This window comes from Choloepus didactylus, chromosome 6, assembly GCF_015220235.1.
Source record: "Choloepus didactylus isolate mChoDid1 chromosome 6, mChoDid1.pri, whole genome shotgun sequence".
In the NCBI taxonomy this organism is placed as follows: Eukaryota; Metazoa; Chordata; class Mammalia; order Pilosa; family Megalonychidae; genus Choloepus; species Choloepus didactylus.
This window is the reverse complement of record NC_051312.1, coordinates 72,644,613-72,670,793: the sequence shown is the minus strand read 5'-3', so window position 1 is coordinate 72,670,793 and position 26,181 is coordinate 72,644,613. Positions and strand designations below refer to the sequence as shown.

At 40.5% G+C, this 26,181-nt stretch overlaps 1 protein-coding gene and 1 pseudogene across 3 annotated transcripts in view; both read left to right on the top strand.

The window, feature by feature from the left end:
- ZNF143 (zinc finger protein 143) overlaps window positions 1-16,452 on the top strand; it is an 84,550-nt gene extending 68,098 nt beyond the window's left edge. For all 3 annotated transcript variants that reach the window (XM_037840008.1, XM_037840007.1, XM_037840006.1), the window contains exons 14-16: window positions 1,590-1,751; window positions 14,653-14,799; window positions 15,454-16,452. In XM_037840008.1, coding sequence (XP_037695936.1) covers window positions 1,590-1,751; window positions 14,653-14,799; window positions 15,454-15,537 — 393 coding nt within the window. In that variant the 3' untranslated portion in view covers window positions 15,538-16,452. The remainder of the gene's footprint in view (window positions 1-1,589; window positions 1,752-14,652; window positions 14,800-15,453) is intronic.
- LOC119537516 lies at window positions 11,789-12,374 on the top strand (annotated as a pseudogene).
- Window positions 16,453-26,181: the final 9,729 nt, after the last annotated feature.

Here is a 26,181-nt window from a genome sequence, read left to right as displayed (position 1 = left end):
ATGGTCCGTATGGCTTTCCCAGTCACATTATCACCCCTCATAAGCTACATTTTTATACAATCACCTTCAAGATTCATGGGTTCTGGGTTGTCATTTGATAGATTCAGGTATTTACCGCTAGCTATTCCAATTCATTAGAACCTAAAAAGGGTTATCTATATTGTGCATAAGAGTGCCCACCAGAGTGACCTCTCGGCTCCTTCTGGAATCTCTCTGCCACTGAAGCTTATTTCATTCCCTTTCACATCCCCCTTTTGGTCAAGAAGATGTTCTCCATCCCACATTGCCGGGTCTACATTCCTCCCCAGGAGTCATATTCCACGTTGCCAGGGAGATTCACTCCCCTGGGTGTCTGATCCCACATAGGGGGGAAGGCAGTGATTTCACCTGCCAAGTTGGCTTAGCTAAAGAGAGAGGTCTGCCTCACTTTTGACATCACTAATTTTACAAGATATTCTTTGTCCACTGACTGGAATGCAAGATTAAACATTTTTACTAATACAATTTTAATTCAACATCAGCCTTTTTCTTGAATTAGAACATCATAGACAGAGGGCCTCTGGGGGTCATTTTATCTAAGCCCCTCTCTGTGCAGGAGTTTCCTCCACTGCAGCAGGGAAACAGCATTTGCTGAGATACCCCCAAGGGATGAGGCAGTTTCTCTGTTAAGATGCAGCCTGTTCCATTGTTGGATAATTCCAGTGCTTATCAAACTGGAACCCACCCTATATCATCTACTCATGGCTCTTCTAACCACAAAGAATGAGTCTAATCCCTCTTCGTGTGTTCCAGAATAGCTGTCTTCCCCATCTCAATGTTATGTTCTCTAGACTTAACCATTCCATTTCCTTCAGGAATTAGATTTTCATTCCATTCATTTAGTCAGTTAAACCAACAAATATGTATTTAGCATCTACCTCATGCCAGGCTTTTGGAAGATAAGTCTGTGGGTAGATGGGAAGGAGGATCTCATAGTCTACTGGGAGACAGACATTTCTAAAATGAATGATAATTCCTCATAACAAGGAGTATATAACTGATGAGTGTAAGAAATACTGTGGCAGCCCAGAGGAGGGAGTAGATGATTCATCCTGAAGGAACTTGGAGGCCCTTGTAGAGAATAGCCATTCAGTTGAGTCTTGAAAGATTTTCATGAGCTCACCAGCAGAGAGTGAAGGGAAGGGCAAAGTCATGAAGACATAACAGAATATGATACTCTCTGGGACTGAAAATGACTAGCTGTGGCTGGAGTGCCAGATGCTGGTTTTGAGGTAATGGAAGATGAATCAGGAGAAGTTGGTAGGGCCCAGATCATGCAAGGTCAGCACTGGATAACTGGAGACTAGTTGGATTAGTGCAGAAATTGAGATGAGAGAAAAAGAAGGGTCTGAATTGGCAGTAGAGATGGCGAGGAAGAGATGCACTTAAGAAATACTCAGTTTTTCTGATGCCCTGAAAGTTTATTCCATTATAAAAGGCTTATTTGTTCCCACAGAGTAAACTTATATAAGGTTAAGCTTAGTCCTTAATAAAGATTGCCAAACATAACAGGAAACATTCTCTGATTTGTAAAATACATTGTATCGCAGGTCAACATATCTCAAGCTGACATGCAAGCCATTGGCAATACCATCACGATGGTAACGCAGGATGGCACGCCCATCACAGTCCCTGCTCATGATGCCGTCATCTCCTCAGCAGGAACACACTCTGTTGCCATGGTTACTGCAGAGGGTACAGAAGGGCAGCAGGTAATTACTTTCTTCTGTTATATCAATCAACACATAACATCAATATCAAAACTGTTATATAGATGTACATTGTGGTATATTGGTTAAGAATTTAAGATTGAATTCGAACCTGACAACTTCTTTTCTACTTAACCCTCTGAGTCTCAGTTTTTCCTTATCTGTAAAATGGGAGTGATAGTTGCACCTACTCCAATAAGGTTGCAATAGGGATTGATTGAAATAATTTTTATAAAGTACTCAGCACAGGCATATACTAAGTGTTTAATGGTAGCTATTCCTGTCATCATCATAATCATCGTCAGATACTTAGGAGATAAATCCATTTGCAAAATTTACTTAACTTAATTTTTTGAATGTATAATATATTCACATGGTTCAAAATGTATATACAGGTATGCTGTGAAAAGTCGTCCTTCCACCACTGCTTCTATCAACCTGGTTCTTGTCCCCATAGATGACCCATTTTTATTAGTTTCTTGTCTGTTCCTCCAACGATTCATTAAAGCAGACAAAGAAATACAAATATATATTTCCCTTCTCCCTCCCTTCTTCCTTTTTTTGTTAGTGGTAGTAAACTATACTGTTCTGCACTTTAACAATATTTTTAGAAAATCTTTCTATTTCAATATATAGACAGCATCCTCATTCTTTTTTAAAGCTGCCTCATATTCCATTGTATGGATGTCTGTAATCTATTTAAACTGTCTTTTGCTGTTTCAAACAATGTATAACCTTGTGCACATGTGATTTTGCATATGTGTAAGTATATCTGCAAGATAAACCCTAGAGTAAGATTGCTGGGAAAAAAGGTATATGCATTTGTAATTTCAATAAATGCTGCCAAACCTCCCTCCTAGGGTTGTGTGAATCTGCATTCTCACTTGCAGTGTTTGAATGTGCCTCTTTCCCTTCTGTTTTTCTTCTTCTTTTAACTTTTTATTATAGTATCATATATACAACTCAACATTTTTCGTTTTAACCACTTTCAAGTATACAATTCAATGGCATTAATTACATTCACAATATTGTGTTACCATCACTAACATCCATTACCAAAACTTTTCCATCACCCCAAACAGGTTCTACCCATTAAGCATTAACTCCCCATTGCCCTTCCTTCCACCCCTGCTCCAGTAACCTATAATCTACTTGTATCTATGAGTTTGCATATTCTGGTTATTTCATATAAGTGGGATTATACAATGTTTGGCCTTTTGTGCCTGGCTTATTTTACCTAACAGGATGTTTTCAGGGTCCATCATGTTGTAGCATGTATCGGGATTTCATTTCCTTTTTTTTTTTTTTTTTTTTTAATCTTCATTTTATTGAGATATATTCACATACCACGCAGTCATACAAAACAAATCGTACATTTGATTGTTCACAGTACCATTACATAGTTGTACATTCATCACCTAAATCAATCCCTGACACCCTCACCAGCACACACACAAAAACAACAAGAACAATAATCAAAGTGAAAAAGAGCAATTGAAGTAAAAAAGAACACTGGGTACCCTTGTCTGTCTGTTTGTTAGTTTCCTTCCCCTATTTTTCTACTCATCCATCCATAAACTAGACAAAGTGGAGTGTGGTCCTTATGGCTTTCCCAATCCCATTGTCACCCCTCATAAGCCACATTTTTATACAACTGTCTTCGAGATTCATGGGTTCTGGGTTGTAGTTTGATAGTTTCAGGTATCCACCACCAGCTACCCCAATTCTTTAGAACCTAACAAGGGTTGTGTAAAGTGTGCGTAAGAGTGCCCACCAGAGTGACCTCTTGGCTCCTTTTGGATTCTCTCTGCCACTGAAGCTTATTTCATTTCCTTTCACATCCCCCTTTTGGTCAAGAAGATGTTCTCCGTCCCATGATGCCAGGTCTACATTCCTCCCCGGGAGTCATATTCCACGTTGCCAGGGAGATTCACTCCCCTGGGTGTCTGATCCCACGTAGGGGGGAGGGCAGTGATTTCACCGTTCAAGTTGGCTTAGCTAGAGACAGAGGGCCACATCTGAGCAACAAAGAGGCATTCGGGAGGAGGCTCTTAGGCACAATTATAGGGAGGCCTAGCCTCTCCTTTGCAGCAACCGTCTTCCCAAGGGTAAAACCTATGGTAGAGGGCTCAACCCATCAAACCACCAGTCCCCTATGTCTGTGGTCATGTTAGCAACCATCGAGGTGGGGTAGGCCAATACCCCTGCATTCTCCACAGGCTCCTCAAGGGGGCACTACATATTTTTTTCCTTGTTTTTCTTTTTTTTTTTTTTAACTTTCCTTTCTTTTTTAAATCAACTGTATGAAAAAAAAATTAAAAAAAAAAAAAGCATACAATAAAAGAACATTTCAAAGAGACCATAACAAGGGAGTAAGAAAACGACAACTAACCTAAGATAACTGCTTTACTTCCAACATGTTCCTACTTTACCCCAAGAAAGTTACCTAATATAGCAACATTTCTGTGAACTTGTTCCTACTATATCCATCATAAATTAACAGACCATAGTCATTCCTGGACATCCCCAGAACGTTAAATAGCTTATCTGTTCTTGTTGGATTATTGTTCTCCCTTCCTTAATTGCTCTCTGTCGCTAGTTCCCCTACATTCTACATTATAAACCATTTGTTTTACATTTTTCAAAGTTCACATTAGTGGCAGCATATAATATTTCCTTTTTGTGCCTGGCTTATTTCGCTCAGCATTATGTCTTCAAGGTTCATCCATGTTGTCATATGTTTCACGAGATCGTTCCTTCTTACTGCCGTGTAGTATTCCATCGTGTGTATATACCACATTTTATTTATCCACTCATCTGTTGAAGGACATTTGGGTTGTTTCCATCTCTTGGCAATTTTGAATAATGCTGCTATGAACATTGGCGTGCAGATATCTGTTCGTGTCACTGCTTTCCAATCTTCCGGGTATATACCGAGAAGTGCAATCGCTGGATCGAATGGTAACTCTATATCTAGTTTTCTAAGGAACTGCCAGACTGACTTCCAGAGTGGCTGAACCATTATGCAGTCCCAACAACAATGAATAAGAGTTCCAATTTCTCCACATCCCCTCCAGCATTTCTAGTTTCCTGTTTGTTTAATGGCAGCCACTCTAATCGGTGTTAGATGGTATCTCATTGTGGTCTTAATTTGCATCTCTCTAATAGCTAGTGAAGCTGAACATTTTTTCATGTGTTTCTTGGCCATTTGTATTTCCTCTTCAGAGAACTGTCTTTTCATATCTTTTGCCCATTTTATAATTGGGCTGTCTGTACTACTGTCGTTGAGTTGTAGGATTTCTTTATATATGCAAGATATCAGTCCTTTGTCAGATACATGGTTTCCAAAAATTTTTTCCGATTGAGTTGGCTGCCTCTTTACCTTTTTGAGAAATTCCTTTGAGGTGCAGAAACTTCTAAGCTTGAGGAGTTCCCATTTATCTATTTTTTCTTTTATTGCTTGTGCTTTGGGTGTAAAGTCTAGGAAGTGGCCGCCTCATACAAAGTCTTGAAGATGTTTTCCTACATTATCTTCTAGGAGTTTTATGGTACTTTCTTTTATATTGAGATCTTTCATCCATTTTGAGTTAATTTTTGTGTAGGGGGTGAGGTAGGGGTCCTCTTTCATTCTTTTGGATATGGATATCCAACTCTCCCAGCCCCATTTGTTGAAAAGACCATTATGACTCAGTTCACTGACTTCGGGGGCCTTATCAAAGATCAGTCGGCCATAGATCTGAGGGTCTATCTCTGAATTCTCAATTCGATTCCATTGATCTATATGTCTATCTTTGTGCCAGTACCATGCTGTTTTGACAACTGCGGCTTTATACTAAGCTTCAAAATCAGGGAGTGTAAGTCCTCCCACTTCGTTTTTCTTTTTTAGAGTGTCTTTAGCAATTCGAGGCATCTTCCCTTTCCAAATAAATTTGATAACTAGCTTTTCCAAGTCTGCAAAGTAGGTTGTTGGAATTTTGATTGGGATTGCATTGAATCTGTAGATGAGTTTGGGTAGAATTGACATCTTAATGACATTCAGCCTTCCTATCCATGAACATGGAATATTTTTCCATCTTTAAAGGTCCCCTTCTATTTCTTTTAGTAGAGTTATGTAGTTTTCTTTGTATAGGTCTTTTACATCTTTGGTTAAGTTCATTCCTAGGTAATTGATTCTTGTAGTTGCTATTGAAAATGGTATCTTTTTCTTGAGTGTCTCTTCAGTTTGTTCATTTCTAGCATATAGAAACATTACTGACTTATGTGCATTAATCTTGTATCCCGCTACTTTGCTAAATTTGTTTATTAGCTCTAGTAGCTGTATCGTCGATTTCTCAGGGTTTTCTAGATATAAGATCATATCATCTGCAAACAATGACAGTTTTACTTCTTCTTTTCCAATTTGGATGCCTTTTATTTCTTTGTCTTGCCGGATTGCCCTGGCTAGCACTTCCAGCACAATGTTGAATAACAGTGGTGACAGCGGGCATCCTTGTCTTGTTCCTGATCTTAGAGGGAAGGCTTTCAGTCTCTCACCATTGAGTACTATGCTGGCTGTGGGTTTTTCATGTATGCTCTTTATCATATTGAGGTAGTTTCCTTGAATTCCTACCTTTTGAAGTGTTTTTATCAAAAAGGGATGTTGGATTTTGTCAAATGCTTTTTCAGCATCTATTGAGATGATCATTTGATTTTTCCCTTTCGAATTGTTAATGTATTGTAATACATTGATTGATTTTCTTATGTTGAACCATCCTTGCATGCCTGGAATGAACCCCACTTGGTCCTGGTGTATGATTTTTTTAATGTGTCTTTGGATTCGATTTGCAAGTATTTTGTTGAGGATTTTTGCATCTATAAATTAGGGAGATTGGCCGGTAGTTTTCCTTTTTTGTAGCATCTTTGCCTGGTTTTGGTATTAGATTGATGTTAGCTTCATAAAATGAGTTAGGTAGTGTTCCATTTTCTTCAATGTTTTGAAAGAGTTTGAGTAAGATTGGTGTCAGTTCTTTCTGGAAAGTTTGGTAGAATTCCCCTGTGAAGCCATCTGGCCCTGGGCATTTATTTGTGGGAAGCTTTTTGATGACTGATTGGATCTCTTTGCTTGTGATGGGTTGGTTGAGGTCTTCTATTTCTTCTCTGGTCAGTCTAGGTTGTTCATATGTTTCTAGGAAATTGTCCATTTCCTCTACATTATCCAGTTTGTTGCCATACAGTTGTTCATAGTATCCTCTTATAATTTTTTTAATTTCTTCAGGATCTGCAGTTATGTCACCTTTTTCATTCATTATTTTGTTTATATGGGTCTTCTCTCTCTTTGATTTTGTCAGTCTAGCTAGGGGCTTGTCAATCTTGTTGATCTTCTCAAAGAACCAACTTTTGGTGATATTTATCCTCTCTATTGCTTTTTGTTCTCTATGTCATTTATTTCTGCTTTAATTCTTGTTATTTCTTTTCTTCTACTTGGTTTAGGATTGGTTTGCTGTTCATTTTCTAGCTTCTTCAGTTGATCCATTAGTTCTTTGATTTTGGCTCTTTCTTCCTTTTTAATATATGCATTTAGTGCTATAAATTTCCCCCTTAGCACTGCTTTTGCTGCATCCCATAGGTTTTGGTATGTTGTGTTCTCATTTTCATTCGTCTCTATATATTTCGCAATTTCTCTTGCTATTTCTTCTTTAACCCACTGATTGTTTAGGAGTGCGTTGTTTAACTTCCAGGTATTTGTGAATTTTCTAAGTCTCTGATGGTTATTGACTTCTAATTGTATTCCATTGTGGTCAGAGAATGTGCTTTGAATAATTTCAATCTTTTTAAATTTATTGAGGCTTGTTTTATGTCCCAGCATATGATCTATTCTGGAGAAAGTTCCATGAGCACTAGAAAAGTATGTGTATCCTGGTGATTTGGGATGTAATGTCCTGTATATGTCTGTTAAATCTAATTCATTTATCAGATTGTTTAGGTTTTCAGTTTCCTTATTGGTCTTCTGTCTGGTTGATCTATCTATAGGAGAGAGTGATGTGTTGAAGTCTCCCACAATTATTGTGGAAACATCAATTGCTTCCTTTAGTTTTGCCAGTGTTTCTCTCATGTATTTTGTGGCACCTTGATTGGGTGCATAGACATTTACGATTGTTATTTCTTCTTGTTGAATTACCCCTTTTATTAGTATGTAGTGGCCTTCTTTGTCTCTCAAAACATCCCTGCATTTAAAGTCTATTTTATCTGAGATTAATATTGCTACACCTGCTTTCTTTTGGCTGTAGCTTGCATGAAATATTTTTTTCCATCTTTTCACTTTCAATTTCTTTGAGTCCCTGTGTCTAAGATGAGGCTCTTCTATGCAACATATTGATGGTTCATTTTTTTTTTTATCCATTCTGCGAATCTATATCTTTTAATTGGGGAGTTTAATGCATTTACATTCAACGTTATAACCGTGAAGGCATTTCTTGAATCAGCCATCTTATCCTTTGGTTTATGTTTGTCATATTTTTCCCCTCTCTCTATCAATATCCTTTATTGTACCCATACCGAATCTCTTTAGTACTGAACCTTTCTCGAAGTCTCTCTGTCCTTTCTTTGTTTCTCTGTCTGTAGGGCTCCCTTTAGTATCTCCAGTAGGGCAGGTCTCTTGTTAGCAAATTCTCTCAGCATTTGTTTGTCTGTGAAAAATTTAAGCTCTCCCTCAAATTTGAAGGAGAGCTTTGCTGGATAAAGTATTCTTGGTTGGAAATTTTTCTCACTCAGAATTTTAAATATATCGTGCCACTGCCTTCTTGCCTCCATGGTGGCTGCTGAGTAGTCACTACTTAGTCTTATGCTGTTTCCTTTGTATGTGGTGAATTACTTTTTTCTTGCTGCTTTCAGAACTTGCTCCTTCTCTTCCGTGTTTGACAGTGTGATCAGAATATGTCTCAGAGTGGGTTTATTTGGATTTATTCTATTTGGAGTTCGCTGAGCATTTATGATTTGTGTATTTATGTTGTTTAGAAGATTTGGGAAGTTTTCCCCAACAATTTCTTTGAATACTCTTCCTGGACCTTTACCCTTTGCTTCCCCTTCTGGAACACTAATGAGTCTTATATTCGTACGTTTCATATTATCTATCATATCCCTGAGGTCCGTTTCGATTTTTTCAATTTTTTTCCCCATTCTTTCTTTTATGCTTTCATTTTCCATTCTGTCATCTTCCAGGTCACTGATTCGTTGTTCAACTTCCTCTAGTCTTGTACTATGAGTGTCCAGAATCTTTTTAATTTGGTCAACAGTTTCTTTAATTTCCATAAGATCATCTGTTTTTTTATTTAGTCTTGCAATGTCTTCTTTATGCTCTTCTAGGGTCTTCTTGATATCCTTTGTATCCCGTACTATGGTCTCATTGTTCATCTTTAGTTCTTTGAGTAGCTGCTCTAGGTGCTGTGTCTCTTCTGATCTTTTGATTTGGGTGCTTGGGCTTGGGTTATCCATATTGTCTGGTTTTTTCATATGCTTTATAATTTTCTGTTGTTTTTGGCCTCATTGCATTTGCTGAACTTAATAGGGTTCTTTTAGGATTTGTAGACCAATTGAAGTCCTTATCTCTAATTTATCAGATCTACAGCTTCGTGGAGTACACTTTCTCTAACTAACCAGCAGGTGGCGTCCACGAGCCACCTGTTCTCCACAAGCCAGTTCTCCCCTGCTTAGCCTTTGTGGTGAGTGGGGGAGTGAGTTTTGTGGGGTCCAATTGGTGTACCAAGCTGGCGTGTGTAGTTGGTGTTGCCCGCCCTGTATATGGGGCGTGTTTCTGGGCAGTCAGGGAGTGGGGGTGGCTCTAACAATCAAGTCTCCCTGGTGATCCTGGAGTTTTAAATCTGCTGCAATAGTCTAATCCTTCAGTTCAGTCCTGCCACAGTTTGTCTCTGCCACTGACCCACAAGTCCTTGGTATTGGCGTATGGCTTCTGAGACTTGCAAGTGAGCCCCTCTTCCAGGCTGTGCACCCCCTGGTCCTCTGTTGAGGGATGACTGTGCTATGTCACAGGTGAGTACCGTCCCCCCAGGGCAGTTCTGGGCTGCTGGGCTGTGTAGGGAGGCTCCCAGTCTGCTGAAATGATGGCTGAATGGGGCTTTGTTAATTCACACTGCTTTACCTTCCCAACTCTGGGACAATCAGCTGAGGTTGCAGGGAAGGCTAATGTCCACACCCAGTTTTGTGGTGTGTGCTTGTTATTTGAAGCGCTTCCGTCACACTGGGTTGTCTGGGGCAGCTCTGGGCTATGGGGCTGGCGATGGGCAGGAGTGTTTCCTGTCCACCAGGATGATGGCTGTGAGCGGACACCCCCCTTTTCTTGGGAAGTTGTGGTGTTTAGTGAATTTTCTCAGCCACTGGATTATTGCCTTTTGTCTCAGAGCTCTCTTAGTTCTGCTCTTGTCTTGACTTGCCCAAATTGCAAGTCTTTGAAGCTTTCTGTATTGGGCTTCTTAGAGTAATTGTTTTAGAAAAAGAGAAAAGGATTTTAAAAAAAAAAAAAAAAGGGCCCTCCTCAGAGATCTAATGGGTTATTGAAATGCTAAGAGACAAAGCAATTAGGGACATTAAGGAAAGGTCCACAGGCAGAGAGATCAGCTTTTCTTCGGGATTTGCATATGAGCCTCAGGGCCTGAGCTCTGCCCTTCCCCTTTCTATGTTCACCAGAACTCCAAAAATCCTCCGCTTTTATTTTGGAGTTTTTCCGTGTTGTTTTTTTCTATGCCTGTTTTCCTCTCTGCTGGGCTGGCTGCTCTCAGATTCTCTGGTGTCTGGTCTCAGTCTATCTATGTTTGGAGTTTGGATCAGTAGAATGAGTTTCTGATAAGGGCTGCCACTGCAGTTCTCCCTTCTCCTTCCCGGAGCTGACAGCCCCTCCTGCCACGGGACTGAGCCTGGCAGGGAGGGGTGCGGGTCCCCTGGCCGCAAAAACTTACAGATTTCACTCATCTCAGCAGTTTGACATTTTCATGAGTGTTGTATGAAGTATGCCCAAAGTCAAATTGCTCTGTGGTGTCCAGTCCACGTAGTTCCTGGCTTTCTACCTACTTTCCTGGAGGAGTAACTAACACATACAGCTAACCAGTCCGCCATCTTGCCCCGCCTCCTCGACATCTATCGATTTCATTTCTTTTTATGGCTGAATAATATTCCATTGTATGTCTATACCACATTTAGTTTATCCATTCATCTGTTGGATACTTGGGTTGCTTCAATTTTTTGTGAATACTGCTGTGAACATTGGTATACAAATATCTGTTCATGTCCCTGCTTTCAACTCTGTTTGGCATATCATATGGTAATTCTGTTTAACTTTTTAAGAAACAACCAAAATGTTTTCCACAGTGGCTCCACCACCATCCTCACCAGTACTTGTTATTTTCCATGTTTTTAATAATAGCTGTTCTTGTGGGTGTGAGGTGGTATCTCATTGTGGTTTTGATTTACATTTCTCTAATTGCTAATTATATTGAGCATCTTTTCATGTGTTTATTGGCCATTTATATAACTTCTTTGGAGAAAGCTCTGTTTAATCCTTTGCCCAGTTTTTAATTGGGTTGTCTTTTTGTTGTTGTTGAATTGTAGGAGTTCTTTATATATTCTGGATATTAAACCCTTATCAGATATATGGTTTACAAATATTTTCTCCCATTCTGTTGGTTGTCTTTTTACTTTTTGCTCTGATGCCCCCAAATTTTTTATTTTGATGGTCACATTTATCTGTTTTTCTTTTGTTGCTCATGCTTTTTGTATAAAGTCTGAGAATCCATTGCCTAATACAAGGTAGTGAAAATTTTTCCTTGTGCTTTTTTCTAAATTTTGTGGTTTTAGCTTTTATATTTAGGTCATTGATCCATTTTGAGTTAATTTTTGTATATGGTGTAAGGTAGGGGTCCACTTTCATTCTTTTGCATATGAATATCCAGTTTTCCCAGTCCAATTATTTAAAAAAAAACTAGTTTTCCCTGTTGACTTGGTACTGTTATCAAACCAGTTGGGTCTTTCCTTTTGGTGCTACTGCTGCAACCATGGGTATGCTGAGGCTTTAGGAGAGGCTCACCTCCAGCATCTTCCACTGTGGCACAAAGAAGGTTTCATTGGACCCCAGTGAAACCAATGAAATCTCCATTGCCAGCTATCATCAACAGATTTGGAATCTGATCAAAGATAGGATGATCGTCCCTAAGGCTGTAACTGTTCATTCCTAGATTAGATGCCATAAAAACACCTTGGACCACCAGAAGGGCGGGCATATGGGCATAGGTAAATGAAAGGGTACTGCCAATGCTCGAATGTCTGAGAAGCTAACCTGGATGAGGATGAGAATTCTGCGCTGGCTGCTCATAATATAATGTGAATCTAAGAAGATTGACCACTACATGTATCACAGCTTGTACCTGAAGGTGAAAGGGAATGTATTCAAGAACAAGTGGATTCTCATGGAACACATCCACAAGCTGAGAGTAGACAAGGCCTACAAGAAACTCCTCGCTGACCAGGCTGAGGCCCACAGGTCCAAGACCAAGGAGGCACACAAGCGCCATGAGGAGTGGCTCCAGGCCAAGAAGGAGGAGACTGTCAGGACTCTCAAAGGAGGAAGACACCATGAAATAAAACCCCCCTTTTCTTGTCTCTACATAGTGGCCTTGGCAATTATATAGAACAATCATTCAATAAAACAAGCCTTTACCTGCTTGCTGTCCCACCCCCGCCAAGAAAAAAATCAAATGGCCATAGATGTGAGAGTTTATTTCTAAACTGTCGACTCTATTCCATTGGTATGTGTTCAGTTTGCTAAAGCTGACAGAATACAAAATACCAGAAATGGATTGGCTTTTCCAATGGGGGATTATTAGTTCACAAATTCACAGTTCTAAGGCCATGAAAATGCCCCAATTAAGGCATCAATAGGACGATACCTTCTCTGAAGACAGGCTGATGGCATCTGGGGTTCCTCTGTCACATGGGAAGGCACATGGCCGGAGTCTGCTGGGCCTCTCCCAAGATTAGCTTCTGGTTTCCATTGCTTCCTTCAAAATGTCTCTGGGCTTCTGTCTTAACTTCTCTCTCAGCTTCTGTGGACCTTGCTTGTTTCTCTGAGGATATTTCTCTTTAAGCATCTTGGGGTTCCTCTCTCAGCTTTTCCAGGGCAAACTCTGGATTTCATCTCTTAGTTGCTCTCCTCATTCTGTTTCAACGGCTGTCTCCAAATGTCTTTCTGTCTGCATCTCCAAGCGTCTGGATCTGTGTGGGCTCTGAGTCCTCTCTCTCTCCCTGAGCTCTCTTAAGGACTCCAGTAAACTAATTGAGACCCCACCTTCAAAGGACAGGGTCACATCTCTGTGGAAATAATCAAATCAAAAGGTCCCACTGACAATTGGGTGGGTCACATCTCTGTGGAAGCAACCTATTCAAAAGATTCCACCCACAATAGGTCTGCCCCCACAAGAGTAGATTAAGATAACATAGTCTTGTATGGGGTACAAAACAGATTCAAACCAGCACAATCTGTATATCTGTCCCTGTCCCAATACCACACTTTTTTGAATACTGTGACTTGATAATAAGTTTTGAAATCTAGAAGTGTGAATCCTCCAACTTTGACCTTCTTTTTCAAGATGATTTTGGCTATACGGGGGCCCCTGCAGTCCAAGTGAAAGCTGTTGCTTTCTGCCACACCCCTCTCCCATTTGAAGTTCAGGGGTCCTAAGGATTTGAGGAGAGTTTATACACAGACTTCACCCACTGTGTGGTTCTCTCCTTCTGGGATACCCCTCTCAATTTACCGTCATTCTGGCAATTTTTGACTCCATTATCTGACATCTTATTTGCCGTGTGCTGCTCAGACTGGGGAGTGCCTTCACTGGAAAACATAGCTGTAACTCATTGTGCTCTCCTTCTTTCAAGAATCCCCTCCACTTTCTGCCTGCTTTTGATCCCTCTCCAGTGCTTCAAGAGCTGCTTTTCATATTTTTGTCCAGAGTTTATAATTGCTATCTGTAGGAGAGTTAGTCCAAAGTAAGCTACTCTGCCATTGCTGGACTGAAATCTGTTTTTCTTAGAAGATTATGTAACATGACTGGATTGATCCAAATTATCTTTAGCCTGAAAATCTAGTGTTTTTAGTGTATTAATGGCCAAGTAAAACAGCAATTTTAGTTTTTAAACTTGCTTCCTCTGAGTTGGGCTGCATAAAATTTTAGAATAGCATATAACAGAAGTAGTTGATGTCATTTTTTATGTTCTCTACATAGAAAAGCAACATTTGTGGTTTAACAGCTACAAAAACACTTTAAACCACTGTCTAGATACATCAGGGAGAATATAGAAAGATTCTATGGAATCTAAAAATGGAAGTGTGTGTTACAAGAGATTTGCTGTAATACTGGTTCTTTCAGCTTTGCTGGTTAAGTAGAAATCTAATCTTAAATGCTACAGGTTTACATAGGAAAAAATAGTATATTATCTACCACTGATTGAAACTTGGGAATAAATAGATATTTGAGATGTGATTTAGTCCACATGTATAACTGCCCAAGCAACCATTAGGAGTAATAGAACCTAGGTGCAGCCAAGTCTCCCCTGGCTAATGGGACCTGGTGTAGCAAAACCACTTCTGTGTCCTCAGCCCTGTTTTGCCATTGGCTCACTTTATAAGTTTATAAAGTTTATAAGTCCCTTCTCTCTGAGCCTCAATTTCCTCAAATAAAAGAGAGAATTCCAGAATAGATAAAATATAAGGTTTCTTCCAGCTTTGGACTTCTACAGGTCTATGGTCAAAAAAGAGTTTTTGCTTTTAATTTGAAGCCAGTCTCTTGCTTTAAATGGACTTTAACGTATTTAAATTGTAGGCTTAATTCTTCGTGTGTTCTGTTTTTTTGTTTTGCTTAAGGTTGCAATTGTGGCTCAGGACTTGGCAGCATTCCATACTGCCTCATCAGAAATGGGGCACCAGCAGCATAGCCATCACTTAGTAACCACAGAAACCAGACCTCTGACCTTAGTGGCAACATCCAATGGCACCCAGATTGCAGTACAGGTGAGTAAGGGCAGCTGTCCTCAGTCAACAACAGTGCCACTCCTCTCTCTCAATGGAATACACTGTGATATATATATTTCCTTGGAGATAAACCTAGTGTAAACATAGACTCTAAATTAGTCCTCTGAGAATCACCTCATAGTTCCATTTTATAGTGAGGTATGTCAGGCCCCGAAGGAGCCGGTCTCTGGGAAGAGTTACTGGATTCAAGCAGAGAATCTAGAGTCCTAGATGCTAGGTGTGATTATCTATTTAAGATCACCTCTCCTTGGGGAGAATTGTTTTTTCATATGTTTATTTGAATAAAAAGTTAGAATATACCCCAGAAAATGCCAGCCATTGGTTTTATTTATGGATATAGAAGCTAAAAGCTCAGGAAGCTCTCTAAATATCTATCTCTTTTGGTCAAAGTGAGTAATGTCCCTTGAATGTATGAAGAGTTCTTCAAAATCCTAAAAAAAGAAACTGCATTGTTCCCCGCTGCAGGAATACGGTTTTATGCTCTTGATGATTAGATCAGCAGAAGTATCTTAACCCAAGTGTCAGAACTACAGAGAGAAATTTTACTTCTGCATATAGCATATAATATTTCTTTGACACTATCTTGATTGTGGCTTTTCAATTGTCAGTGTTTAATGTGTATTCCTGTTTCAGCTTGGAGAACAGCCATCTCTGGAAGAAGCCATCAGAATAGCATCTAGGATCCAACAAGGAGAGACGCCAGGATTGGATGATTAATCCTCAGAACAATACAGCAATAAAACAGAGGGAGCCTTTCATTTTTTTGGCAGCAGAGATCCATTCAGCCTGGGCCCAGGAATATTAGAAGTTTTCCATTCCCTGATACACTGTATACATTTTTATGCAAGAGTGGAGAACATTTTATTCTTGACACTGTTGTGTATATAACCCTTGGAATAGATTCCCAAACTGATTCACTGTGTACAGGAAGTATGAAATTAGGGCAATACAGTACATTTTCATGTTAACTCTTTTATCAGATCACAAACTCCTGGAGTCTACATGCAAGACCAATGAAGTCTTATGGAGTGTTATGATGGATTTTAAACTTACTGTGAAAAAAAAAAATAAAGGCTGTGTCTAAAATGTCAAAGGTTCTATAAGTCAAACAATCAATAATTCCAAAAGCCATCATGGATAATAAAGGATGTAAAGCCTTCAAACATTTCCCCTAGTTAGCTGAGTGTCTGCAGTTTTTATTCTACTATATATTTGTCCATTTTTATTTGTATCTCATGGTTTGAAAACTATTCATATATAGTTTCCCATCCCTTTTAAAGACCAGCTCTTCAAGTTGAAATGCTAATTATATTAGCATTACAATGGATTATGTATAAAATTGCAAGGTTTGGTTACTTAATATTAAAAAGTTAAATCCAGTGCTTTGGTTTTGTTAAAGATTTTACTTAGTGTTCAGTTTTTTGTTAATGTTCTTTAAAATAATGATCTATTCAAGTTTGACCACAGGCTGGTGCCTGGGATAACAGTGCTGTGATGGGAAATGGCTTTACTCTTAAATTAAGTTAGTGGGTTGGTGTAAATTATTTATTTTTGTTTATGTACTTTTGTTTTAAAGCTTATTTACCCAAAAGTTTATTATTAATTCTGAATACAGCAATTTTTTAAATGTTACCTTTATATTTGTTTTATTAAATTGGTGTGTGGGGGGGAATTGCAGAAAATACAAATGTAATCAATTATAACTCAACACACATATATTGAGAGTATATTGTATATCAGGCACAGAGTAAGAACTTTTACATGCATTTTTTTGTAATCCTCACAACAATTTTGTGAGCTGTATGGGATTTACTATCCCCGTTTTGTACATGGGGAAACTGAGGGTCCAAAGAGGTTAAGTGTCTTACCCAAATCCTAACAGCTATGAAAAGGCAGGGCAAAGACTTGAGAACTCAAACATCTGACTCCACGTCCAGTGTGTTTTTTCACTGCACCACAGATGCCTCTTCAAATGATAATTTTAATGCATTTTTTATTGTGAACTTTAACATATATACATAACAGTGATAACTCTCAAAGCACGATCCAACAAGCAATTAGCAAGCAAATTTCAAAGAATGTCATGGGTCACAGTTCCACAACTTCAGCCATTTCCATCATTGTAAAATATAACATAAATACAGAAAGGTGTTAACCCTCGATGCACAGCTCAACAAGCAGACATATAGGCAATCTCAGAAATTGCCACGGGTCACAGTTCCACACTTTCAGTTCCTCCCCTATTGTGCTATATAGGGTATATACAGAAAAGTGAAGACCCTCAAAGCTCAATTCAATGAGCAGCTACAGAGCAAATATCAAAGGATGTTGTAGGTTACAGTTCCATCATGTCAGCTACCTCCTTCCAGCTAGTCCAACACCCCAGCATCCAAACAAATATGTATATATATATGTTTCAGTGAACACCCTAACTTGTTCATATTGAAAGGTGTCAACAGTATGGGGAAGGGGCTGCATCTGATTGTTGTTCTTAAAGAGGCTGTTGCCTCTGGGTTTTAGGACTTGTCTGGCGTAGGAACACTCTACTCTGGTGGATTTAAGCTTCTGAAAGATAAAACTTAGTGAGTGCATCTTTTATAGAATCTCAGGTAGGGACCTAGGTATTAGGGGACTACTTTTGGTAAGGGCATGGCATACTCTGGCCATTTGGGATGTCTAGCTGGAACTTGCATATGAGAAACCTGCAGGTAAGCCTCTCAATTTTATTTAGGGTCTCTCAGCCACTGTGACCTCAGCTTGTTACCTTTCATTTTCCCCCACTTTGGTCCAGGCTCATTCCTAGGAATCACGTCCCACGACACCAGGGAGATGCATTCCCCTGGGAGTCATGTCCCTCATTGGGGGAGATTAATGAATTTATTTGCCGAGATGGGCTTAGAGAAAGGCCACGTCTGAGCAACAAAAGAAGTTCCCTATAGGAGGGCTCAGCCTCCTATTAACAACTCTGAGTTTCACAAGAACAAGCCTCAAGTCAAGGGCTTGATTTATTAAGTACTGGGTTCCTAATTTCACTTAATAATTAGTTTGTTACAATATCTTCACTTAGTTGTACAATCATCATCACTCTCAAAACAATTATCACAGTTGTTTATGATAATTTGTGGCAGAGATTATCAATTCAGCATAGGGTCTACCAAGCTCCAGATTAAAAAAAAAAAAAAAAAAAAGAATGAAGTGCGATCCTGCAGTAGTCATGTGCTGTTGTTCACTGTGCCATGTTTACCTTAATTGCCGTTTCTCACCTGAAAGTTCATAGTAAAAAAAAAATCTTGTACGGTTTTATTTAATATAAATGTTGTCTTTGATCAGGTTCTTTGAAATCTTTCTAAAAAGGGGTATGACACAGTTATTTGAAATTTGAAACCTTTGAGGGTTGAGCAAGGGATTGGTTGCTTCCCTTCAAAGCCCTTCACAGATATCTAATGTCATAAAAGGTCTAGTTTTTGTTCTGACAGTAATTTAAACACACACACAGCTCCCAGCTGAGGCCTGCTGAGGGGCAGAAAGGGTCTGGCAAGGTGGGAAAGAGAAGGAGCAGAATCTGCTCTAGCCTCCTGGTCCTGGCTGCTGACAGGGAGCTCCTGCTCTATTTGCCAGGACCCAAAACCCAAGCTGTCACCTTCGCTTGGCCCCTTACATCTGTCTTCACTCAGATTCTGGGGTATTTATTCTTACCTCCCACCCCCATTTGCAGACTGGGTTGGGCTGGGCTGAACTAGGCTGTTCTGATGGACCTAATTTTATCCTTCAGCTCAAAAGAAAATGCCTTCCTACTGGCACCCAGAGAAAAGAACATAGGGGTGCTGTTACCTCCCTACCTTCCTGGGAATGGAACCCAGGAGCCTAGGTGGCATTATTTCCCCTAAGAGAAGACCCCACCTGATGTGCTGACAGTGGGCACAATAACCCTAGGCTAGTAAAGCCAGTGTATTCAGACTCTTCACAGTGCAGGACAGGGGAAGGAGCCTTCCAAAGTGGAAAAGTCCCAAAAAGGCACTTGAAGCAAGAGTACACTTTATCAAGTGGAGCCAGTTGCATCACCCTCTGCAATATGATCCAGACAGTGCTCAAGACAAACCTTTCAGTCCAAGGAAAACACCCACACTCTATCCCAGGCACAACTTTGGGCCACTAAAAAAAAAAAAAAAAAAAAAAACAGTGTATTGCCTACATTCTGCGTTCCTTATGAGAATGTGGGAAAGAGAAGGACTTGATGTCCTTAATTCTCTACAGGTGGCAGCTGCCCAGAGGGCCCGACTCCCCCAGGTCATCAGGGGCAAACATTAGACAGCTCACATGCTGCCTTCCTGTATGGCATCCCTGGGGCTAGACAAGTAAGGGGAAACCATGCACAGAACACAGAGATCGACTGGAGTCCATTTATAAACCCAAGGATCTCAGGGTACAGTGTTTCCCGGCTCAGATAAGATAGCAGATCAGTCAACTATGGACACATACCAACAGTGAATTGAGAGAGGATGAAAGGAAAATGGGCACAGCTGAAGTCTGTTGCCAAAGAGAAGGGAGCAGATGGGAAGTGGAGAAAGGCTACCTTAATTCCCTCCACTGTAAGTATTTTATATACTTAGGATTCCTGTGGGGATGAGGGCATCTTTCAAAGCACACTCCAGCCAGATGCCCTCTTTTCCTTTGCCTGAGGAACAGAGTATATAACCAGTTCAGTTGCGGAGGGCTCTGCGCTCTGAAGGGCCCTGCGGGTGGAGTTAATGCTTTGTGGATGCAGTCTTGAAATTTCTAATAATTTTATCTTTGAATTTGTGTTGTGTGAGTGGTGTCCAACAGGACAATGGAGCATGCAATGGAGGCTTGGAGCCTTGGCTCCTGCACAGTCCCACCACCTGCTGCCTCCCTGGGACAGGTTCTTGCTGCTGCCCTCTGCCTTTGCCAGGAGCCTGGGTGCCAGAGCAGGGAGGGTCAGTGTCAGATACGTACAGCCTCGGGCGTCTTGGGGTAGGGCATGGTGGCGGCCCTCCCCATGCCCTGGCTGGCAGCACCACAGTGCCCTGGTGCACAGCTGGCCTTAGCCGCAGCTTGGTGGGGGTGAACCACTTGCTCATCCCTGAGCTGAGCATATCACCAGCACTGAGTTGTTGTTGTTTTGAATAAGAGATTTTTCTTTTTACCAACAAAGATGTCAAAATACATACATAGCCATAAAATAGTAGCTTGATAGTGAATTTTTTAATACAGTTTTTTTGAGATATCTTCACTTTCCCTGTAATCATCCACAGTGTACAACCAATTATTCACAGTACCATCATATAGTTGTGCATTCATCAGAATCAATTTTTGAACATTTTCCTTACTCCAAAACAAAAGGTAAAAGTAAAAAAGAACACCTAAGACATTCCATCCCCTATCCCACCCTATTTTTCATCTAATTTTTGTCCCCATTTTTCTACTCATCTGTCCATACACTGAATGAATGGAGTGTGAGCCACAAGGTTTTCACAATCACACAGTCACACTGTGTAAGCTACATAGTTATACAATCGTCTTCAAGAGTCAAGGCCACTGGGTTGCAGTTTGACAGTTTCAGGTATTTCCCTCTAGCCATTCCAACACACTAAAAACTATAAAGAGATATCTATATAGTGCATAAGAATACTCTCCAGAGTGACCTCTCAACTCCATTTGAAATCTCTCAGTCACTGAAACCTTATTTTGTTTCCCGATAGTGAATTTAGGAACATATTCATCTTCTACAGATACAGTCTACATCATTTAAAATCATTCCTCAATAATTACTAACTCTGACAATACTTATATTGATTGCCTGGCATTTCCTCTCCCCTTCTATAACTATGAAATGTTTATTACGACTTCTTAATGTCCATTTGCCAAGAACAAGTTCTTCATTTCCTCACTATTTCTTCCTTCCCTTAGCTGCTTTGCTGAATGTCTGCGGCTCCATTCACCAGGACTCTTTCTGTCTGCTCATTGTAACTATTTGTTCACTGTGGAATGATTTCATACCCCCAAGGCTTTAAAGCCTCATGCACTCCCTTTAAATTTTTAGACATGAATTGTCTGTTTCTGAAGATTTTGTAGTGACAGCCCAAATTACTTGAGAATTCCCATCTGTCTGTATCCAGCATGCACTGGTACTGTTTCCTCTATAAGTTGTAAGTTCCTTTAGTAAAAGAAAAACAAAGTAAAAGAGGATAAACTCAGAAAGATAGCATTCATATTTCCTTAAACATTAAGGTGAGTGTTTTCTTTTCGATTTCTTATCCAGTTTTTGTCCTCCATGTTTATTTACCTATAGTCCAACTCCCTAGACAACATCATTGGAAACCAATCCAATGCGTGCCCAGCACTGAGTTTTAGAGATACTTGGGGATCACTCATTTGCTGTGTGCTTGGGTGGCAGGCGTGTGGGAAGGGAAGAAACTGGCTTAACCTCCGTGGACTGGTGGCGGGAGGGGGACCCCAGCAGCCCTGAGCCCCAGCTTCACAGGCAGGGGCCCCTGAAGGATCCCACGCCCTGGAGGGCTCTCCCAACAGGCTCTGCCCCTCCTGGGGAATCCTCTCTTCCTCCATACAACCTTTCTGAGTCTTTTATTTTCTTATTCTGGCTAGTTAGCAGGATGAGCCATGACATTCTAATTGTATAATTTTGGTGATTCCACACACGAGTTCATGTTTTGATATTTGCATTTAAAATTGGCAGTGTATAAGTTAAAGATGAATGGCAAAAATCATGCTAATAATTTGAATTGTTTTATTTTTCTTTTCTTAGAATAACATTGAATAGTAAATACAAAATATCATGACAAGTCAAGAGAACGATGGCAAAAGAAAGGAAAAAGCTTATGTGTGCCTTTAACGGTACTTTTTCCTACTTGTTGACCAAGAGTATCTGCATTTTCATTTTGCACTGAGCCAAACAGATTACATAGCTGGCCCTGCTGAGAATGCTCTTCTATTAGCCCTTCTCTTTTCTCTGAGGAGCTGTGGTTTCTGTTTTGAGAATATATCATCTGTTTCTCCTTTTTACTTGGGATCTCTTGGGATAACAGAACTCAAAACTTTCATGTAAGTCCTGGAGGCAATGCACAGCAGCCACACAGGTCACTTATAATAGTTCCTTCCAGCTCTAAACTCACCTGGCTTGAGATGTACAGAGAGACATCTCAATTCTCAATGCAGGAGTTTCATTTTGCTTCCAGGGCACAGCTAAAATGGAAGAACAGAAAATCATGCTGAGAATGAAGAATGCTCAAATTTCAGGAAAAATACATTGATAGTTAAAGAGAAAATTGTCTGGTGCAAGCTTTTCCTGCTCACTTTCCTGCATTCAGGTGAAAAAATGGGAGTGCAGCTCTAATATTAACCCCCAGTTTTTCCCTACTTTGCCTCACCTCTGCAGGGTTTTCCTATAACACATGGGACACAACACCCAAAAGCTGTCCACAGCCTGAGCCCCTCCACCAATCCACCCCAAGGGCCCCCAGACTGAGAACGGAATGTGGGAAATGACTCTAATCAGGTTATAGACCAGTCTCAGTGCCCTCCTGACAAATTCTGTAATTTCTGTGGGAAAAGCAAAGAGGTAAAAAAAAATCTCTGCTGCCTTGGAAAGGGTTGCCTTATGTTTTTCAAAAGGGAATTTTGCTCCCCACCAGTCACAGGGCTGCTGTGCTGATATGGGTCCTGGGAGGGCAGTGGGACCCACTTGGAGCAGATCTTTTACTCAGATGAAACTGAGCAGGCAAGCATCTCCCCACTGCCTTTGTTAGGACTTTCCTAATATCCTGAAACTGCTAAATGTTCTTTGTGGTTTGTTTGTTTGTTTGTTTGTTTGTTTAATAAGATATACAAAACTTTATGTGCCAGTTTGAGAGAATAGCTGCAGATGAGAGACAGTTTGAAGACGGGTTGTTGAAAGCAGACTCTTGCTCTGGAGAAGCTAAGAGAGGACGCCCCAAGAGCAACCGAGAGTGACATTTTGAAGAGGACCTGCGGCCTAGAGAGGAACGTCCTGGGAGAAAGCCATTTTGAAACCAGAACTTGAAGCAGATGCCAGCCACGTGCCTTCCCAGCTAACAGAGGTTTTCCGGATGCCATTGGCCATCTCCAGTGAAGGTACTTGATTGTTGATGCATTACCTTGGACACTTTATGGCCTTAAGACTGTAACTGTGTAACCAAATAAACTCCCTTTGTAAAAGCCAATCCATTTCTGGTGTTTTGCATTCCAGCAGCATTAGCAAACTAGAACAGATTTTGGTACCGAGAGTGGGGTGCTGGTGCTGCTGAGTTTGCAAATACCAAACATGTTGGAACAGCTTTTTAAATGGATAAGGGGAAGGTTCTGGCAGAATTGTGAGGAGCTTGATAGAAAAGGCCTAAACTGCTTTGAAGAGACTGTGGAAATATGGACTCTAAAGATACTTCTGATGAGGCCTTGAGCAGAAATGATGAATGTGTTGTTGCAAGCTGGAAGGAAGGCGATCCTTTTTTTAAAGTGGCAGAGAATTTGGCAAAATTGAGTCCTGTTGTTGGATAGAAGGCAGAATTTGAAAATGACAACCTGTAATATTTAGCTGATGAGAGCTCCAAGCAAAATATAAAAGAAGTAGCCTGGCTTTTACTTGCAGCTTATAGTAAAATGCGAGAAGACAGAGATAAGCTGAGAAATGACCTCTTAGTTTCAAAGAAATCAGAAATTGATGACCTGAAAAACTCTGGGCTTCTAGGGGGTGAAACTCAAGAAGTTACAGCCCAATGTGAGGATGTAACCAAACATGGAACCCAGCCGCCATTTCAGTACAAGCCAAGATTGGAGACAGAGTTATCGAGAAAGGATTTGTGGAAAGTCCTATTGTCTGATGGCTTTGACCCCTGTGTGCTTCATGCAAAGCCAACAGAAATTTTGTGAGATCTTTATAGACAGAGCCACTGCTGGTCTGGACTGGAGGAGACAGACAAGGAACAAACTGAAGGAAAAATTTCTTCAAAGACGGAGCCGTGGAGGTTGAGGTCTGGAGTCAAGAGGTCTCAGGCTGGGAGAGTGGAGAGGCCCATATGCATGGAAAGAGTGCGTTTGCTCTGGAGGTCGGGGGTGGGGGGGGGGCTTCTACCTTGATGCTCCAGAAGAGTTTTGCCACCCCAGGACCCAAAGAAGATAGAGCACATTCCCAGTGGAATAGGGAGAGCCTGGCTGCCACCCTACTGTTCTGAAGGGGTTGAGTGTGTGCCCAGGAGATGGAAGAAAATCTGAGTGCTGCCCCAATGTTTGAGGAGGGTGGGGCTGAAAAGGTGGTCTCCCCAATGTGTGGATATGTTGGAGCACTCATCCCAGCATTTGGAGAGGAAAGCGCTGCCGAAAAGGCCCTTAGGAAGGGCTAGACGACTGCTCTCTCAAGCCCCAAGGATGCAACGTTGTACTGTAGATGGCTCTCAGACTGAAATCTAATGGAGTTTGTCCTGCAGGTTTTAGGAACCGTTTCGGTCCTGTGAACCCTGTTTTCCTTTCAGTTTCTCTTTATGGCAATGGGAATGTTTATCCTATGACTGCCCCTCCTTTGTATATTGGAAGCACATAACTTGTTCTAAATTTACAGGTCCACAGTCAGAGGGGAATTTTGCTTTTGGACAGACCACAAGTGTAACTGATTTAATGTACTTAACTATTGTTACTGAAATGATTTAAGTTTTTGTGATATTGTGATGGGATGAATGTATTTTGTATATGGAAAGATCATGTCATTTTGGGTTCCAGGGGGTGGAATGTGCTGATTTGAATGTGTTATATCCCCCAAAACGCCATTATCTTTGATGTAATCTTGTGTGGACAGACGTATCAGTGTTGATTAGATTGTAATTCTTTGAGTGTTTCCGTGGAGATGCGCCCCACCCAACTGTGTGTGATGACTCTGATCGGATAATTTCCATGGAGGTGTTACCCCACCCATTCAAATTAAATCACTGGAGCCATATAAATGAGCTGACAAACAGAAGGAGCTCAGTGCAGCTGAGAGTGACATTTTGAAGAGGAGCTACAGCCAAAAGGGACACTTTGAAAAACGCACTGGAACTGAGAGGAGCTTCAGCTTACAGAGACATTTTGAAGACAGCCTTTGAAAGCAGACTTTTGCTCTGGAGAAATTAAATGCCCCAAGAGCAACTAAGAGTGACATTTTTGAGGAGATGAAGCCTAGAGAGGAACATCCTAGGAGAAAGCCATTTTGAAACCAGAACTTGAAGCAGATGCCAGCCACGTGCCTTCCCAGCTAACAGAGGTTTTCCGGACGCCATTGGCCATCCTCCAGTGAAGGTACCTGATTGGTGATGTGTTACCCTGGACACTTTATGGTCTTAAGACTGTAATTGTGTAACCAAATAAACCCCCTTTTATAAAAGCCAATCCATTTCTGGTGTTTTGCATTCTGGCAGCATTAGCAAACTAGAACACTTTATTTTTATAAATGCCTTCATTACATTAAAATCTGGGGAGGCTCATTTTTCCCACACAAAGAGTTCATAAATATGGGCAACAGAGCTATTTCTTCATTTAAAAACAACATTTTTAAACAGTAAAATATCATGTCCACAGGTATTAATCTAACTTCTAAGAGGTACTGCAGTCCTCAGGCTGCCACAGTATCACTTACCTCACCATCTAGAATTCATAACATTATTCCAAAATTTAAGAGAAAGGGATAAAATGTATGTGATCCACACTCCCTTTACCCAGTGTATGGATGGATGAGTAGAAAAATGGGGACAAAAACTAAATGAAGATTGGGGTGGGATGGGGGGGATGATTTGGGTGTTCTTTTTTACTTTTGTTCTTTATTCTTATTTTTATTCTTTCTGGTGTAAAGAAAATGTTCAAAGATGGATTGGGGTGATGAAGGCACATCTGTGTGATGGTACTGTGAACAGTTGATTGTACACCTGGATGATTATATGGTACGTGAATATATCTCAATAAAACGGAATAAAAAATGTGTGTGTGTGTGTGTGTGTGTGTGTGTGATCCAAAAGGGGAATAACTATTCCAAATGGCACTCTTGGATAGATGCCCATGTTTGCCATTTAAAATCATGTTGAGTTTTTCTTGCTCGGTGGCTGTTTTGAATGCACAGCTATTACTTCCTTTCACTTTTTCACATAGGTAAGTGAAAATTTTCTTTGAATATAGCATGATATTGGGATGTATCCTAAGATATGCAAATCCACAGGTTCAAAAGTGACTGAACTTTCAGTGAGAATATCCCATGGGCGTACTTCAGTCTTGATGCCAACAAGAAGTTATAAGATAGACAGACTTTGACAGAAGCCAGAGCTGGAAAAAGAGGCAGCAGCAGCA